This window comes from Oncorhynchus clarkii, chromosome 30, assembly GCF_045791955.1.
Source record: "Oncorhynchus clarkii lewisi isolate Uvic-CL-2024 chromosome 30, UVic_Ocla_1.0, whole genome shotgun sequence".
Lineage (NCBI taxonomy): Eukaryota > Metazoa > Chordata > Actinopteri > Salmoniformes > Salmonidae > Oncorhynchus > Oncorhynchus clarkii.
In genome coordinates this window covers 17,332,646-17,351,195 of record NC_092176.1, presented here as the reverse complement: position 1 = coordinate 17,351,195, position 18,550 = coordinate 17,332,646, and the positions used below count along the sequence as shown (strand labels likewise).

At 44.1% G+C, this 18,550-nt stretch overlaps 1 protein-coding gene across 4 annotated transcripts; it reads left to right on the top strand.

Annotated features, from left to right (window-relative positions):
* Positions 1-281: 281 nt before the first annotated feature.
* On the top strand, positions 282-17,918 carry LOC139389581 (indoleamine 2,3-dioxygenase 2-like). 4 transcript variants are annotated; one of them, XM_071136408.1, is made up of 10 exons: positions 282-438; positions 1,406-1,501; positions 1,917-2,036; positions 14,489-14,607; positions 14,984-14,998; positions 15,208-15,307; positions 15,391-15,508; positions 15,593-15,644; positions 15,787-15,935; positions 16,241-17,918. In XM_071136408.1, exons 1-10 carry the CDS (start codon positions 346-348, stop codon positions 16,702-16,704), a joined length of 1,326 nt encoding a protein of 441 aa, XP_070992509.1. In that variant the 5' UTR covers positions 282-345; the 3' UTR covers positions 16,705-17,918. The 4 variants fall into 4 exon arrangements, with proteins under 4 accessions (XP_070992509.1, XP_070992511.1, XP_070992510.1 ...); XM_071136409.1 differs by having other exon boundaries at positions 324-438; positions 1,410-1,501; XM_071136407.1 differs by lacking the exon at positions 282-438 and adding an exon at positions 10,418-10,736 and having other exon boundaries at positions 1,411-1,501.
* Positions 17,919-18,550: the final 632 nt, after the last annotated feature.

Genomic DNA, 18,550 nt, shown 5'->3' with positions numbered 1-18,550 from the left:
TCCACTGCTATATGAGCTGCTATTTTGTTATCAAAATAACAATGTGTAATTTACTGTAACACGTTTCTTGCATAAACATGTTAATAGACTGATAACAGTACAAGTCAAACTAGGTCAAGTCAAAGTCGACCCTATAACTACTAACTCATGATGTGATGAGACCATTGTGCAATAGTGTGGTTAAAGGTAAAAAGAAAAGTTGTGTAAGCAGATCTTTGTTGACAGGATTTACAAGTGAACTCTGTGCTGGGGTCCAGACAGTTTGAGGTCTGGCTGGACTCACTTTGCATACTTACCAGATCATTCAAACTGCCTGACAATCATAGGGATCCTCTTTCAGCCCCCATGGCCACTACTCTCACAGACTCACAGAAGCCTTTCTCTCTGGACCCCTACCATGTCTCTGATGTGTTTGGCTTCATTCTCCCTGCACCCCTGGTAGGTACAGCCTCCTTATCTTATGGGATACCCATTGCATTTGTAATCATTGTCAGTCATTAGTGGACATTTGTTGTTTCCCATTACAACTGTTGCTTATTAGTTGTTTGTTAAATCAAAGTAAGTGGAAAGTAAGTAGTATTGATATATTTGTAAATGTTGTAAGCAGGTTGTAACTTTCTCAGCCTCAGACAGTGACATTAGTTTCCCTGAGACCCCCCAAATCAAGCTGTGGTTAAGACTTAGTGTTTTTGAATTTGGAGTGCAGAGTACAAATGAGAGCATTCCAATCCAGGCAAGGTTGATACATGCTATACCTTGTTGAGACAGAATTGGGATGAGCTGTTGCCACTTCTCAAGGGTTATGTTATTGTTCTGTGCTGGACTTTGATGTTGTGCATTTCATAGACTCCTGTTAAGGCCATTGTGTTCTGGAACTGTTGTTTCTGTAAAATAACTGTTGTGTAACAATATGATTGTACTATCACCTCCCACTATATAAGGGACATGTAATCATTTACTTTTGGAGCGCCTTCCCTGACTGCGATCACAGACAGATCTACCTTGCCGCTGCTCGTATGCATTAAAAGATGCACTATTATACCACAAAATTAGTCTCTGCTTAATCTTTGGATCTAGTTTCCACAACAACTGGCAATTGGCGTCCTTTGTGTTTGTCCTGTTTGTGAACTTTATCCTTTATCCTTGGTAAAGCAAAGCATTGATGTAATGAGGAAACAGCAAGATTGCTTTTCTAACTACTGATATGTCCAGTGCATCATTTGGAATACATAAAATAAGTGGAATAGATTTTAGAACTGTAATTTCATAAGCTTGTTTGACACTTTCCACAGTTGCTTGTGGTCTACTCTGCATAACCTGTCCTGATACGAGACAGAGCATCCAACAATAGTATTAATTGAGGGACAGTACATTGACACTTTCAATATGACTCAATACCCTAAAGACAGAGTTGCCGCCATACTACCAGCCCTGGATGGACATTGCCCAGCATGTTACAGAGCTCATCTACTCTCACACGCTGCGCTCCCACATTCTCAAGGTAAGTCTATGCTGTCAAACTCAGCGGATCAGTAAACGGTTCAAATAGGGGGGAATGGATTGGAATTTCAATTCTACCACCTGGTTGAATTCCACAAACTTGGTTTGGAACACATTATACAGTGGAAATTAAATAGGTTTATATATTCAACCGTTTTTGGTGACAGTTCCGCCTAAAAAATATTAAAAAATGTTGAATAACAATGCGTGACTTCACCTGTGCAGAGATGACAAAATATAAATCCAATTTGATAAAAGATATTTAATTTAATCGATTAATTACATAACCTGAAGCATTTATATACATTTTTTTTTTTAAATGGGTAATTTGCAATGTGTCAAGCAGAGTGTACTCATAATTACTCACAATTGTACGTGATATAGTGTCAGCTCCATTCTTCCATTTACTCACTCAGATGCCCTTGCTGAACACCCGATTCCTGGAGAGCCACAGAGAGCTGCGTCTGGCCCATTTGGCCCTGAGTGTGATGACCATGGGCTACGTGTGGCAGGAGGGGGAGAATGACACAGTCAAGGTTTTTCAACAACCCTTCTTATTATGTGCAGTTGAAGTTGGAAGTTAACATACTTAGGTTGGAGTCATTAAAACTTGGTTTTCAACCACTCCACATATTTCTTGTTAAAACTATAGTTTTTGCAAGTCTGTTAGGACATCTAATTTGTGCATGATACAAGTCATTTTTCCAACAATTGTTTACAGACAGATTATTTCACTGTATCACAATTCCAGTGGGTCAGAAGTTTACATACACTAAGTTGACTGTGCCTTTAAACAAAATTCCAGAAAATTATGTCATGTTTTTAGAAGCTTCTGATAGGCTAATTGACATCATTTGAGACAATTGGAGGTGTTCCTGTGGATGTATTTAGAGGCTTAACTTCAAACTCAATGCCTCTTTACTTGACATAGGAAAATCAAAAGACCTCAGAAAAATATTTGTAGACCTCCACAAGTCTGGTTCACCCTTGGGAGCAATTTCCAAATGCCTGAAGGTACCACGTTAATCTGTACAAACAATAGTAAGCAAGTATAAACACCATGGGACCACGCAGCTGTCATACCGCTCAGGAAGGAGACGCGTTCTGTCTCCTAGAAATTAACGTACTTTGGTGCGAAAATTGCAAATCATTCCCAGAACAACGGCAAAGGACCTTGTGAAGATGCTGGAGGAAATGGGTACAAGAGTATCTATATCCACAGTTAAACGAGTCCTATATTGACATAACCTGAAAGGCCGCTCAGAAGCCACTGCTCCAAAACCACCATGATAACCACCATGATAATCTGTCTGTAAACTATTGTTGGAAAAGTTACTTGTGTCATGCACGAAGTAGATGTCCTAACCGACTTGCCAAAACTATAGTTAGTTAACAAGAAACTTGTGGAGTGGTTGAAAAACTTGTTTTAATGACTCCAACCTAAGTGTATGTAAACTTCCGACTTCAACTGTATATAAACTCAGCCAAAAAAGAAACGTCCCTTTTTCAGGACCCTGTCTTTCAAAGATAATTTGTAAAAATCCAAATTACTTCACAGATCTTCATTGTAAGGGGTTTAAACACTGTTTCCCATGCTTGTTCAATGAACAATAAACAATTAATGAACATGCACCCGTGGAACGGTCGTTAAGACACCAACAACTTACAGACTGTAGGCAATTAAGGTCACAGTTATGAAAACTTAGGACAGTAAAGAGGCCTTTCTACTGACTCTGAAAAACACCAAAAGAAAGATGCCCAGGGTCCCTGCTCATCTGCGTGAACGTGCCTTAGACATGCTGCAAGGAGGCATAAGTACTGCAGATGTGGCCAGGGAAATAAATTGCAATGTCCGTACTGTGAGACGCCTAAGACAGCACTACAGGGAGACAGGACAGACAGCTGATCGTTCTCGCAGTGGCAGACCACATGTAACACCTGCACAGGATCAGTACATCCGAACATCACACCTGCAGGACAGGTACAGAATGGCAACAGCAACTGTCCGAGTTACACCAGGAAAGCACAATCCCTCCATCAGTGCTCAAACTGTCTGCATAAGGCTGAGAGAGGCTGGACTGAGGGCTTGGAGGCCTGTTGTAGTAAGGCATGTCCTCACCAGATATCACTGGCAACAACGTCGCCTATGGGCACAAACCCACCGTCACTGGACCAGACAGGACTGGCAAAAAATGCTCTTCACTGATGTGTTGCGGTTTTGTCTCACCATGGGTGATGGTCTTATTTACGTTTATCGTTGAAGGAATGAGTGTTACACTGAGACCTGTACTCTGGAGCGGGATCAATTTGGAGGTGGAGGGTCCTTTATGGTCTTGGACGGTGTGTCACAGCATCATCGGACTGAGCTTGTTGTCATTGCAGGCAATCTCAATGCTGTGTGTTACAGGGAAGACATCCTCCTCCCTCATGTGGTACCCTTCCTGCAGGCTCATCCTGACATGACCCTCAAGCATGACAATGCCACCAGCCGTACTGCTCATTCTGTGTGTGATTTCCTGCAAGACAGGAATATCAGTGTTCTGCCATGGCCAGTGAAGAGCCCAGATCTTAATCCCATTGAGCATGTCTGGGACCTGTTGGATCGGAGGCTGAGGACTAGGGCCATTCCCCCCAGAAATGTCAGAGAACTTGGTGGAAGAGTGGGGTAACATCTCACAGCAAGAACTGGCAAATCTGGTGCAGTCCATGAGGAGGAGATGCACTGCAGTACCTAATGCAGCTAGTGGCCACACCAGATACTGCTTGTTACTTTTGACCCCCCTTTGTTCAGCGACACATTATTCCATTTCTGTTAGTCACATGTCTGTGGAACTTGTTCAGTTCATGTCTCAGTTGTTGAATCTTGTCATGTTCATACAAATATTTACACGTTAAGTTTCCTGAAAAAAAAACACAGTTGACAGTGAGAGGATGTTTCTTTTTTTGCTGGGTTTCACTTGTACTCTAGTTGTTCCCATCATGGGATCCCCACATTGTAGCCTGTACATTGAATATGTTCACTGATTATGTACTCTTCTTTGGCAAATAAAGGTGCAGTTCAGGTATGAATCTATGTGAGACATTATTTTTCAGTCATATCCAATACCAGGTGTATCAAACTCCCTTCTTTGAATGATGCTGTGTCTGCATGTATGTATTACAATTATACACTTCAACAGCGTTTACCGCTCCTGCTCCTGGGACATCAATGATTACACATTGTAACTATGAAATAGACTAGAACCATGATTTAAGTAAAGGCTGAGTTGTAATTCATATATACAGAAAAAAACAGTAAACTATACTTCCTATGCATCTAATTCCCTTCATTTGCATTAATCTGAGGACACAGGATAGGTGTAGTTTTCAATGAGATACTTAATTTCAACCAGTGGAGAATGTGAAACTCTTTATTGAAAGTTCATTATCCAGGTGTTAGAAATACATAATATATGCATTATAAATATTATAATTGTAATATTATATTATAAATACAAGTTCAATCTGTACTTCAATGCACATATGGTGTGCATTATAAAACAGAGGAAGAAAAAGGAGGTGGGGAGAGAGGTGTAAAAGGCCGAGGTAAAACAGAGGAACAGGGAAGACAGCATATGATTAATGAATTACAGTGCTACCCTAATATTCTCTCAGTCCATCACAATTACATAGTGTCTCTAGCGATGTCTCCTAACCAGCCTTGGGCTCCCAGTCGGCCCGAAAGTTATCTTAAGAGCGGGTGAGGTGGCGATGACGGGACTGGCTTCCTCTCTCACATCAAAACATAGATGCAGATGAGAGACAGATGGATAGAGAGAGAGCATGTTACGTTTTATTTTATTTTATTCTAACACTGTCAGTCATCATAATCATCTGGAGGTGAAATGCAAAACTGACCTTGGATCATTAACTCTGGGACTACTACATCTCTATCTGTATTTCAATGTAAAGCATCTCTTTAATAATACTTCTTGTTGACTCGACCAAGTGACCTCTCACCTATGATCATGCTGTGCCCACTGTGTCAGCCAGTTCAGATGCGAGAGGGATTCACCAACACAGCTGATATAACCTAGAGGATTTAGGGAGAAGGGGGAGAGGGATGAAGTGAAGGAGAGAGACTGTTATTGAGAAAATAAGGTAGTTAAAGAGACTGTGTTCAACAGGAATCTGTGTGTGAAGTCTCACCTGGTGTCCACACTAAGTGGCTACAGAGTACTTTATGCTGAAAAACAGACACGATGACAAACAATAGAAGATAATGTCATTATTAGACTTTTACATTACCAGATCACAACTGAATACATAAATACCACTTGAAGCTTGATGATGACTTGATCATTTGAATCAGTTGAGTTAAGGCAACAGCTGGTGAGGTGTCAGGTTCGCCTCTGTACTTAAATATTCCAACTCTCTGTGAAATGCTGCAGACCTGCCTGCAGATGAGGTAGGAACACATATCCAACACAGTGGATAGAATTTTACAGGTCAAGGTAGCCTTCTTCCTCCAAATTGTGCAGCAAGTTGTAGTACTGACATGTCACAGCACTCCAAACATCTCTCTATAAGCGTTCCACTCTAACAGAGAGAAAGAAAAGGTTTTGTGGGGGGAAGGAACCTAATCTCCGTGTTCCTGTGTTCTTCCTCTATGAATAGGGAACACTGAGGTGGGTCCGAGGTTATAGAAATACAAGTTGTGTATGTGCCTCTGTGAGTGGTTACTGACTGTATGTGATGCAGGCACCTATCTGAGTGAACCTGAAACACTTAAACTTAAACATAGAGGGCTATGTGTCTCACCACCTGGTTATTGCAAGGCTAACCCCCAGGGAAATCATGACTTGGCAGCAACAGGGGCTTGATAGTCAAGTGAAAATGGCTGGTTGTTCATTAGGTGGTGGGAAATATGCAATATGCATACAAAATAATATACTTACCTTCCCTGAAAATCCATCTATACCGCCAAAGATAACAATGTTGTATCTTGAAAACATGCATTGGAATTAAAAGGGAAATGTTTAAACTATTAACCTGCTTCATTATTTATGTATTACCAGTTGATGAAGAACAGCTCCAATTTCATATATCATTGAACATTTGTCTACGAATAAGTAAGAATAAAAGGTTAAAATAACTTCTTAGATTTGATGGAGACATTATACATCTTAGTACCTTATCAATTTATGATTTGTATCAATGTGGACGAGAGACAAGGGAGCAGGAACAGAGAATTTGTCACGGATCCCTCTGGAACTTTCATTACACACACCTGTCCCCTATTACCACCTATTAGTACTTGTACAAGTGTACTTTGGGCTGTTGATTATTGATTATTGTTCCAATGGCCGTTGGTCGTGTGAGTACCTGTGCTGTGTTTTGGCTTTCGTGCCACGTATATTGCGCAGATGATTACCCTTGTCTCGTCCCTTGTGGTATCATTGTGCGCTTGTGTTATTTATTTGAGGTACTCCTCGCTCTTTTGTTTGGGTTTCAATCCTGTGTTTTTTTTTACATGTTTGTTTGTTCTTCGTCCCCGTGCCTTTACACAGCACGCTGTAATTTGGGTAAAGAAATAAAAAGAACTATTACGCATTTCAGCGTCTGTCTCCCGATCACTTCATACCAACGTGACAGAATAATCGACCATTAAGGGAGACAGTGGGAATGGCCCGTCCGACGCAACTTTGGCAGCTGCAACTAGGCCGTCCGACGTCGCCACAATGGTCCGTCCGGCGACGCCACTTCCGGTCCGTCCGACATCACTGCTACTGGTCCGTCCGACACCGCCGCAACTTTGGCAGCGGCAAGTGGCCCATCCGACGACGCAACTTCGGCAGCTGCATCGGGTCCTGATCAACCCGCACTGCGTTCCTGTGATCGTGCTCGAGGCCGGTGTTATTGTGCTGCTGGTGCAGCGCGTCAAGGCGGGGGGGTGGAGGTACTGTCACGGATCCCTCCGGAACTTTCATTACGCACACCTGTCCCCTATTCTCACAGATTAGTACTTGTAGAAGTGTACTCTTTGGTTTCCATTGGGCTGTCAGTTATTGTTCCAATGGCCGTTGGTCGTGTGAGTACCTGTGCTGTGTTGTTTTGGCTTTCATGCCAAGTGAATTGCGCAGATGATTACGGGTCTTGTCCCGTGTGGTATCATTGTGTGCTTGTGTTATTTATTCGAGGTACTCCTCGCTCTTTGTTTGGGTTTCAACCCTGTGTTTTTTTGACGTGATTGTTTGGTCTTCGCCCCCGTGCTTATGAGTTGCCATGAAAGAAAGTTAGATGAATTCAACTGAAAATGGCGAGAACAGGCGTTCGTAGCTAAATGCTTTTGGTTTGCTTGAGAATAATAATTGCATGATTTATCATTCTATGGTATGTACACTACCGTAGATCTTTGTTTCTGGCCATTTGGTTTGTGACCATTTTGAGCCTGTAATCAAATCCACAAATGGACTTCCTGGCAAGAACATATCTGCCATGCTGACCTTCAACATGGGGGCCCCTCAGGGGTGCGTGCTTAGACTTCTCCTCTACTCCCTATTCCCCCACAACCGTGTGGCCACGCACGACTCCAACACCATCATTAAGTATGCCGACTACACGACGGTGGTAGGCCTGATCATACGATGATGAGACAGCCTATAGGGAGGAGGTCTGTGACCTGTAAATGTGCTGCCAGGACAACAATCTCTGCCTCAAAGTCAGCAAGACATAGCAGATGATCATGGACAAAAGGACCAAGCCGAGCGCACCCCCATTCATATCGACGGGGCTGTAGTACAGCAGGTCGAGAGCGTCAAGTTCCTTGGTGTCCACAACACTAAGGAACTATCATGGTCCAAACACACCAACGCAGTTGTGAAGAGGACACTACAATGTCTCTTCCCTCTCAGGAGGCTGAAAAGATTTGGCATGGGCCCTCAGATCCTCAAAAAGTTCTACAACTGCAGCATTGAGAGAATCTTTACTGGCTGCTTCCCTGCTTGGTTTGGCAACTGCTTGGCATCTGACTATAAGGTGCTACAGAGGGTAATGCGTACGGCCCAGTACATCACTGGGACCGAGCTCCCTGCCATGCATTTACATACTTATGCAAATTGCATATCTGTATTAATTTTTCAATACATCTGCAAAAATGTCTAAAAACACTCAGTATAGGGTATTGTGTGTAGATAGGTGAGACATTTTTATTTTTTATTCAAGCTGTAACACAACACAATGTAGAATAAGTCAAGGGGTATGAATACTTTCTGAAGGCACTGTATATAAAATCTAATTGTATTTGTCACATGCGCTGAATACAACAGGTGTAGAACTTACAGTGAAATGCTTACTTACAAGCTCTTAACCAACAATGCTGTTTTAAGAAAAATGCCTAAAAAATAAGAAATAAAAGTAACAAATAAGTAAAGAGCAGCAGTAAAATAACAATAGTGAGGCTATATACAGGGGGTACCGGTACAAGGTCAATGTGCGGGACACCGTTAGTCGAGGTAATTGAGGAATATGTACATGTAGGTAGAGTTATTAACATGACTATGCATAGATAATAACAGGGAGTAGCAGCAGCACAGGGGGGGAGGGGCAGTGCAAATAGTATGGGTAGCCATTTGATCAGATGTTCAGGAGTCTTATGGCTTGGGGGGGTAGATGCTGTTTAGAAGCCTCTTGGACTTAGACTTGGCGCTCCGGTGCCATGCGGTAGCAGAGAGAACAGTCTATGACTAGGGTGGCTGGAGTCTGTGACAATTTTTAGGGCCTTCCTCTGACACTGCCTGGTATAGAGGTCCTGGTTGGCAGGAAGATTGACCCCAGTGATGTACTGGGCCGTACGCACTACCCTCTGTAGTGCCTTGCGGTCGGAGGCCGAGAAGTTGCTATACCAGGCAGTGATGCAACCCATCAGGATGCTCTCGACGATGCAGCTGTAGAACCTTTTGAGGGGGAACAGCTTTTGTTGTGCCCTCTTCATGACTGTCTTGGTGTGCTTGGACCATGTTAGTTTGTTGGTGATGTGGACTCTCAACCTGCTTCACTACAGCCCCGTTGATGAGAATGGGGGTGTGCTCGGTACTTCTTTTCCTGTAGTCCACAATCATCTCCTTTGTCTTGATCACTTTGAGGGAGAGGTTGTTGTCCTGGCACCACACAGCCAGGTCTCTGACCTCCTCGCTAAAGGCTGTCTCGTCATTGTCGGTGATCAGGCCTGTTGTATCATCGGCAAACTTAATGATGGTGTTGGAGTCGTGCTTATTCATGAGGGAACAGGGAGTACAGGAGGCAACTGGGCACGCACCCCTGAGGGGCCCCCATGTTGAAGATCAGCATGGCGGATGTGTTTTCACCTACCCTTGTCATGTACATATTACCTCGACTACCTTCTACCCTTGCACATAGACTCTGTACCGGTACTCCGTGTATATATTCTCATAATTAAATTTGTATTATAACTCATTGTTGGAAAAGGGCTCGTTAGTAAATATTGCATGATCTACACCTGTAGTATTTGGCGCATGTGACAAATACAATTGTATTTGAATAAATCCTGCACACAATGTGCTTGTTTTCAATTTTCTTCTTGATCAGGAATCCTATTTGATTTAACGTGTGTCACATCTGCTCCTGCCACGCCCTCCAATGCTCATCCGGTGTCTCCTTGACCTGCCGCCACTCCCCCAGTGCTCTCTCCCTCTCTCTGTGTGTATGTGATTGTGTGGGCAGAGACAGGTGTGCTGGAGTCAGAGCAGATCCCCACCAGCTGCAACCTGTTCCATAACCAAGACCTCTACAAATACTCAGTCCTGCCACTTCAAAACTACCAGAACGTAATCTCTGCCCAGTCAGTCCATGTCTCTAGCTGTTTGTTCCTGTTGTCCCTGTTTTCCCTTGCCTGACGCTGTTTTCCTCTCCGCTACAGTTCTGCCCGCTCTGACTCTGGTCCCTGTCTCCAGTCCGACTTCTCATCTGTCCTGCTACTCGGTCCTCGATTCCCCACTCTACGCTCCTTTGGATTCCCCTCCGGACCTGCTTACCCTGTTCCCACACCTCTGCCTCAGCCTTCGCACCTGGTTTCCAGCAACCCGCCCAAGCTTCCCCTGGCCTGCATTCAATCTTCCCCCCTTGTTTCAATAAATACCTTGGATAACTCATCCCAGTCTCCCCATCTGAGTCTGCTCTTGGGTTCACCTGTTCCGCTCCGCGTGACAATGTGTATGAAAGTGTTTGGTGAAATATGCGTAAGAGGAGAGTCATTACCCATAATTCTGCACCTTTTGATAGTTACATTTGAAGTCAGAAGTTTACATACACATTAGCCAAATACATTTAAACTCAGTTTTTCACAATTCCTGACATTTAATCCTAGTAAAAATTCCCTGTTTTAGGTCAGTTAGGAATCGCCACTTTATTTTAAGAATGTGAAATGTCAGAATAATAGTAGAGAGAATTATTTCTTTCAGCTTTTATTTCTTTCATCACAATCCCAGTGGGTCAGAAGTTTACATACACTCAATTAGTATTTGGTAGCATTGCCTTTAAATTGTTTAACTTGGATCAAACATTTCGGGTAGCCTTCCACAAGCTTCCCACAATAAATTGGGTGAATTTTGGCCCGTTCCACCTGACAGAGCTGGTGCAACTGAGTCAGGTTTGTAAGCCTCCTTGCTCGCACACGCTTTTTCAGTTCTGCCCACAAATGTTCTATGGGATTGAGGTCAGGGCTTTGTGATGGACTCTCCAATACCTTGACTTTGTTGTCCTTAAGCCATTTTGTCACAACTTTGGAAGTATGCTTGGGGTCATTGTTCATTTGGAAGACCCATTTGCAACCAAGCTTCAACTGATGTCTTGAGATGCTGCTTCAATATATCCACATAATTTCCCTTCCTCATCGTGCCATCTATTTTGTGAAGTGCACCAGTCTCTCCTGCAGAAAAGCACCCCCACAACATGATGCTGCCACCCCCCGTGCTTCAAGATTGGGATGGTGTTCTTGTCACGCTCTGGCCATAGAGAGGTTTTTATTTTCTATTTTGGTTAGGCCAGGGTGTGACTAGGGTGGGCATTCTAGTTTCTTTATTTCTATGTTTTCTATTTCTTTGTTTTTGGCCGAGGGTGGTTCCCAATCAGAGGCAGCTGTCTATCGTTGTCTCTGATTGGGAATCATACTTAGGCAGTCCTTTTTCCCTCTTTCATTTGTGGGTTCTTATTTTTGCACTGGTTGTTATTTTGCCCTGCAGAACGTCCTGTTCGTATTTTGTTATGTTGTTGTGTAACGTCTGGTGAGTGAAATGAGTGAGGAGTCAGATGCAGAGAGCAAAATGAACGGGAAAACGCTTTATTGTCCTTCAAATCTTAACAGGTCCAAAACATGGGTGAATGCCCAAAACACTGGCGCTAAACCAACCCAAAACCTAGACACACACTGGACAGCGAAAACCCAAAACCAAAACACGACAAGCCCGCACAAACACCAGTGGGCAAAACAAACTTAAATAACACCCATCCCAAAATCCCAACAAGGAACAGGTGAAAACAATTAGACAAAAACAAACGAAAAGGAAAAAGGGATCGGTGGCAGCTAATAGACCGGCGACGACGACCGCCAAGTGCCACCCGAGCAGGACGGGGAGCCACCTTCTGTGGTATTCGTGACATGTTGTCGGTGTTCAGTTAATAAATAAATAGAATGAACACGTACCACGCTGCGCTTTGGTCCAATTCTTCCCATGACTATCATGACAGAAGAACCCACCACAAAAGGACCAAGCAGCGTGGCCAGGAGGAGAAGGGATCCTGGGCACGGGAGTAAATGGAGTTTAGGACATCGTGGACATGGGAGGAGATCATGGCAGAAAAAAGCCAAAAGCCTGCCATGGAAACATGCGGAGGCAGATAGAGAGGAGGGGAGAGATCAGGAGTTACTGCAGAGACAGGAGCACGAGAGGCAACCCCATTTTTTGGAGGGGGGCACACGGGTTGGCGAGCGGGGAAAGCGGAGTTGGTCAAGGTTCCAGTGCCATGTTTTCCGGTTTTATGCACCTTCAGTGCAAAGTCACAGCCCAGTGCATGCAGTACCTGCTGTCCATACCTGCCGCGTAAAGAGGGGTATCCAGCCAGGAAGGGTGGTGCCGGCTCAGCACTCCTTGTCTCCAGTGCGCCTCCTCGGACCGGGATATCCAGCGCTGGCTCTGCCCAAGGTGTCCCCAGTGCGCCTGCACAGCCCAGTGCGTCCTGTGTCAGCGCCTTGAACGTGCCGGGCTAAAGTGGTGATTCAGCCAGGAGGGGTTGTGCTACCTCTAAGCTCCAGACCTCCAGTGTGCTTTCACAGCCCAGTGCGTCCTGTGCTGGTGGATTGAAGTGGGTATCCAGCCAGGACGGGTTGTGCCTATTCCACGAACCAGGCCTCCAGTGTGTCTCTCCAGCCCGGTGAGTCCTGTGCCTGCTCCACGGACCAGGCCTGCAGTGTGTCTCCCCAGCCTGGTGAGTCCGGAGTCTCCAGCAATGGTCCCCGGTCCGGGGCTTCCAGCGACGGTCCCTAGTCCGGGGCCTCCGGCCATGATCGGTGGTCTGGTTCCTCCGGCGATGATCTGTGGCCCGGTTCCTCCAAGTGAAGTTCCATGCACCAGGGCCGCCACCAAAGCGGAGGGATCTGCGGGGGGAGGGTGGTCTACGTCCCGCACCGGAGCCGCCACGGTAAGGGGATGGGGGGGTACTGTCACGGTTTGCAAGCCTCCCCTTTATCCTCCAAGCATAACGATGGACATTATGGCCAAACAGTTCTATTTTTGTTTCATCAGACCAGAGGACATTTGTCCAAAAAGTACCTTCTTTGTCCACATGTGCAGTTGCAAACCGTAGTCTGGCTATTTTTCATGGTGGTTTTGGAGCAGTGGCTTCTTCCTTGTTGAGCGGCCTTTCAGGTTATGTCGATATAGGACTCGTTTAACTGTGGATATCTATACCTTTACCTGTTTCCTACAGCATCTTCACAAGGTCCTTTGCTGTTGTTCTAGGATTGATTTGCACTTTTCGAACCAAAGTGCAGAACACGTCTCGTTCCTGAGTGGTATGACGTCTGCGTAGTCCCATGGTGTTTATACTTGCAATATATTGTTTGTACAGATGAACGTGGCACCTTCAGGCATTTGGAAGTTGCTCCCAAGGATGAACCAGACTTGTGGAGGTCTACAATTTTATTATTATTATTTATTATTTTCTGAGGTCTTGGTTGATTTCTTTTGATTTTTCCATGATGTCAAGCATAGAGGCACTGAGTTTGAAGGTAGGCCTTGATATACATCCACAGGTACACCTCCAATTGACTCAAATGATGTCAATTAGCCTATCAGAAGCTACTACAGCCACAACTTAATTTTCTGGAGTTTTCCAAGCTGTTTAAAGGCACAGTCAATTTACTGTATGTAAACTTCTGACCAACTGGAATTGTGATACAGTGAAATAATCTGTCTGTAAACAATTGTTGGAAAAACGATTGCATTGATTTAATGACTGCAAAGAAAATGTATTGATCTACTGGGATTTTTTAAAGACTAACTTTCTGTTTTGTCTGCATGGATTCAAGAGAAGTATAATTTTGCAATTTTGACCGTGTATAGTTTTGAGGAATGTATTTATGTTTTTAGAATGCAACTACATTTTGAAAATGCATTCACTGTTTTATAAAAGGCCACAGTTCTGTGACTTGTCAACTCTATTTTGAAAATCGAAAACATTGTTCCAAAGAATGCTTGAACGTGATTGATAAAAACTGTAATATCGTCCTACTGTAAATCAAAGGTGAAATTATCCAGCAACTTTGGCACCTTCAGGTTTGAGACATGGAACACCAACAAATAGTTCCTGGATGCAAACACATCCAGGACTTGAATATCTGTAAACATAACCCCAGGCATCATGCAATGCACCGAGAGTATCATCATGAAAATAATTGCATGTCCCTCTGATATGAACTCTTATCTCCCATAAGATACTCCCCCGCAACCTGGCCGTTCCATACTGGAAGGTGTCTCAGCGTCTAGGCCTTCCTCCCATCCTTACCCATGCAGACGCAGTACTGGCTAACTGGAAGAAGAGGGATCCACATGGGTATGTTTGGAATAATCAAGATTCTCCGGGGCAGCAGGTAGCCTAGCGGTTAGAGAGTTGGGCAAGTAACCGAAAAGGTGCTGGTTTGAATCCCCAAGCTGAGAAGGTGAAAAATCTGTCGATGTGCCCTTGAGCAAGGCACTTAATCCTAACTGCTACAGGTTCGCTGTTGAATATTAGACCCTAGCCATGACCCCACTCTCTGTGTGTTTCTCAGTGAGAGTGGGATATGCAAAAAACACATTACCTGTGTGAAATAGGACAAAGATAAGCACCCCCCAAATTATTATTATCTGCCTCTACTGTTCTCTTTTTGTCTCAGTGATATTTAAAGGAAATGTGTTTCTTTTTCATGTCACATCATCTCCCGTACCAGACCATTTGACATGGAGTAAGTATTGCCTTGAATAATTGATTCCAACCAGCTGTATTTGTAGATTCCACACATTCCAATAGTCTTTGCTCGTTGGCTCTCGCTGACATTTGAAATCATACTATTGCAATCTAACAATCTCCTGAAATGTTTGCAGGAACTTTAACTTCTTCTACCAGCTGTCATTGTGGCCATGGTGATAGTTGTTGTTTTCATCGCTCTCCCAGGAACTTGGAGCTGCTTGTCACTCTGCCTGGTGGGGACAGTGTGAGGGGGTTCTTCATGGTCACTCTACTAGTGGAGCTGGCTGCAGTGCCAGCCATCAAGGTGAAGGTCTCTTCTGAAACCCACAGAGCTGTAAAATGAGATGCCCAATTCTGAGTGACATTGTTAATGTGGGTGTGTTTCAGAGTATTCCCCTGGTTATTAATGGGGTCCAGTGTGGTGATGCTGAGACTGTTACAAGGGCACTAGAGGAAATCAGCCAGGCGATGGAGGGCATGACAGATGCACTCAAACTGATGCATGGTACTACAACTGAAACAGATGTTTTACTGTGTTGATATTCAGTCCAGTTCACCTGCATTCTCAGCATATCTTATGTTGTTCCAGCATATGTCAAGCCCGATGTCTTCTATGGCATTATAAGGATCTATCTGTCTGGGTAAGTACTGAACACCCCTAGTAGGCCTAAACGATACAAAATGAGTCTGACAGAAGTTAATTGTCTAAGTTGTCTGACAGAAGTTAATGACACATAAAATATGACTGTATTCAAAATGTATGGCTGTATGTGTGTGGATCAGGTGGAAAGATAACTCATCCATGCCAGCTGGTTTGGTGTATGAAGGCATCCAGGCAGAGCCTATGGAGTATTCTGGTGGGAGTGCTGCCCAGAGCAGTCTGCTGCACTGCTTTGATGAGCTGCTAGGAGTCAAACATGAGGAAAATTGTGGTAAGAAAGCAAAATTAGACAGGTCCAGAGGAGTCAATAATACCACACAATAATTAATAAATGTTTTGCAGAGATACAAATGGCTGTGTTAACAAGTACAATCTTAACAGATGTTTCCTTTGGCAATAAGGAAGTGTTCACTTAAAAACATAGAGTTATTGAGTTGTGTTATACATACTGTATGTGGCTGAAGGCCTACAACATTTTGGCATGGCATTATATTTTACATAGGCATGCTTTTTAACACAACGGTCTCCTGAAGATGTTATTTCCACTGAGGGTGAATATGTTTTTTACTTGTACAGGAGCCTTTCTGACCCGTATGAGAAACTACATGCCCTCTTCCCACAAGCATCTGATCCAGGACATATCTCTGCAGCCCTCCCTGCGAGGCTTTGTCCAGCAGGAGGCCAGTGAGCTTCTGACCGCAGCTTTTCAGCTATGTGTGACCAAGCTAATGGCCCTCCGCAGCTATCACATCAACGTGGTCAGCTGCTTTATCACCGTTCCCGCTGCCCGTGCCCGCCAGCTGCGAAGACAGGGCAACAGTTCTCAGGAGGAGACTGTCAGCAGGGCGCCCACGGCTCTGGAGGAGACGGGTACTGGCGGCTCGGGCATCATGAGCTTCCTAAAGACTGTGAGGGACCGCACACGGGACGTCTCCCTGCCGCTGGACAACAGGGCCATGCAGAAGAGCACAAATGGAGCACAACCTCAAAACACACAATACACAACTCATCAAACACATCTGCAATCTAACACATTTTAGAGACACTTTTATACCTACAGTGTGTTTAATAAATGAATGAAATGACTTGTAATTATGAGAGGTTTGTGCATGACAAGGTTTGATGTCTGACTAAATGAGTCCCGGTGTTATTGACATGCTCTGTATAAATGATGCCACTCTTTCAGTTCAAACCTTAATTTAAACCATCAGTGTTCGTTTCCGTTAAATGCAACCACTAAACCACTTTATTCAATCTAAAATGGAATGTAAAATATATATTGGATGACTAGTCCAGACTGACTGTGATCATACCACAACCCCAAATCCTGTATGGAATTTGGTCATAGTCAGAAAACTCGCACTGATCCCCTGGGCAGGCTGAGGAAAGTTTTGAAAGTTAGCTTATCCTGACCTACATACAACCAGGGTGATACTTAACTGTAATCTGAGTACTGATTTCATATGTCATCACGGACAGTATAGTCAGGGTTTTTCTGTATTTTATGCAACCTATCCTACATGTCCTGTTTGGGAGTTTTTGCTAAAGAAGTAATTGAAGGTCCCTGCAGTTCATCATCATGATGACTAATATAAACACATTGCAATACAACCTCCACTGTCAGCAAAGAGCAGGTGTCCCACAAAAAGCTGCAGAGCCCAGAGACACCAGAGTAGGGCACTGACTCAAACAGCATGGCTCACAGACAGAGAGAGGGAGAGAGATAGAGAGAGCTGTGACGTGGTAAGGTTGGACTAAGCTGCAGAAAAAAGACCAGACGAAGAATCCGTGATTAAGGATAAACTTAATACTTTACTGAGAAACATTAGCTGCAGGATAACAGTACACAACAAACACTAAGTCTCGCAAACTCACTCAGGAAACGACCGCACACGGTAAACAATTCAAGCTTATTTGTTTTACTCCTTTTTCTCCCCAAATAGTAGTTACAGTCTTATCCCATTGCTGCAACTTCCGTACGGACTCGGGAGAGGCGAAGGTCGAGAGCCGTGTGTCTTATCAAAAACAACCCAGCCAAGCCGCACTGCTTCTTGACACAATGCCTGCTTAAACCAGAAGCCAGCCACACGAATGTGTCGGAGGAGACAACGTACACCTGGCAACCATGTCAGCGTGCATGTGCCCGGCCCGCAACAGGAATCACTAGAGTACGATGGGACAAGGGCATCCCTAACCCGGACGAGGCTGGGCCAATTGTGTGCGGCCCCTTGGGTCTCCTGGTCGCAGCTGTCAGCGACAGAGCCTACACTCTAACCAGGATCTCTAGTGGAACAGCTAGCACTGTGATGCAGTGCCTTAGACCACTGCACCAGTCGGGCCCGAAACACACCTCTTTTAACAGGGAAATCATAATGAGTAAATTGGACACACCTGAGTGTCGTTGATGTCTCTAGGACAGTGTCGTGTCTGTGACTATCACTAAATGACTATCACTAAGTAACTATCACTGACTGTTATTTTATCAAATCAATTCTCTGTGTAATTCAAATCGAATAAAATTGTATTTGTCACATACACATGGTTAGCAGATGTTAATGCGAGTGTAGCAAAATACTTCTAGTTCCGACTATGCAGTAATATCTAGCAAGTAATCTAACAAATTCACAACAACTACCTTATACACACAAATACACACAAATGTAAAGGGATGACTAGAATATGTACATATCAATGAATGAGCGACACCGTTTGGCATAGGCAAGATGCAGTAGACGGTATAGAATACAGTATATACATATGAGATGAGTAATGTAGGATATGTAAAAATTATTAAAAACCTGTTTGGGATAGGGGGCAGCATTTTCACGTTCGGATGAAAAGCGTGCCCAGAGTAAACGTCCTGCTACTCAGGCCCAGAAGCTAATA

Bases quoted from the DNA above. Each gene is read 5' to 3' on its own strand.
- LOC139389581 (XM_071136407.1), top strand. The intron at 10,737-14,488 runs GTAAGAGGAGAG...ATCTCCCATAAG, and splicing joins AAGTGTTTGGTGAAATATGC to ATACTCCCCCGCAACCTGGC. The intron at 15,936-16,240 runs GTAAGAAAGCAA...TTACTTGTACAG, and splicing joins CAAACATGAGGAAAATTGTG to GAGCCTTTCTGACCCGTATG.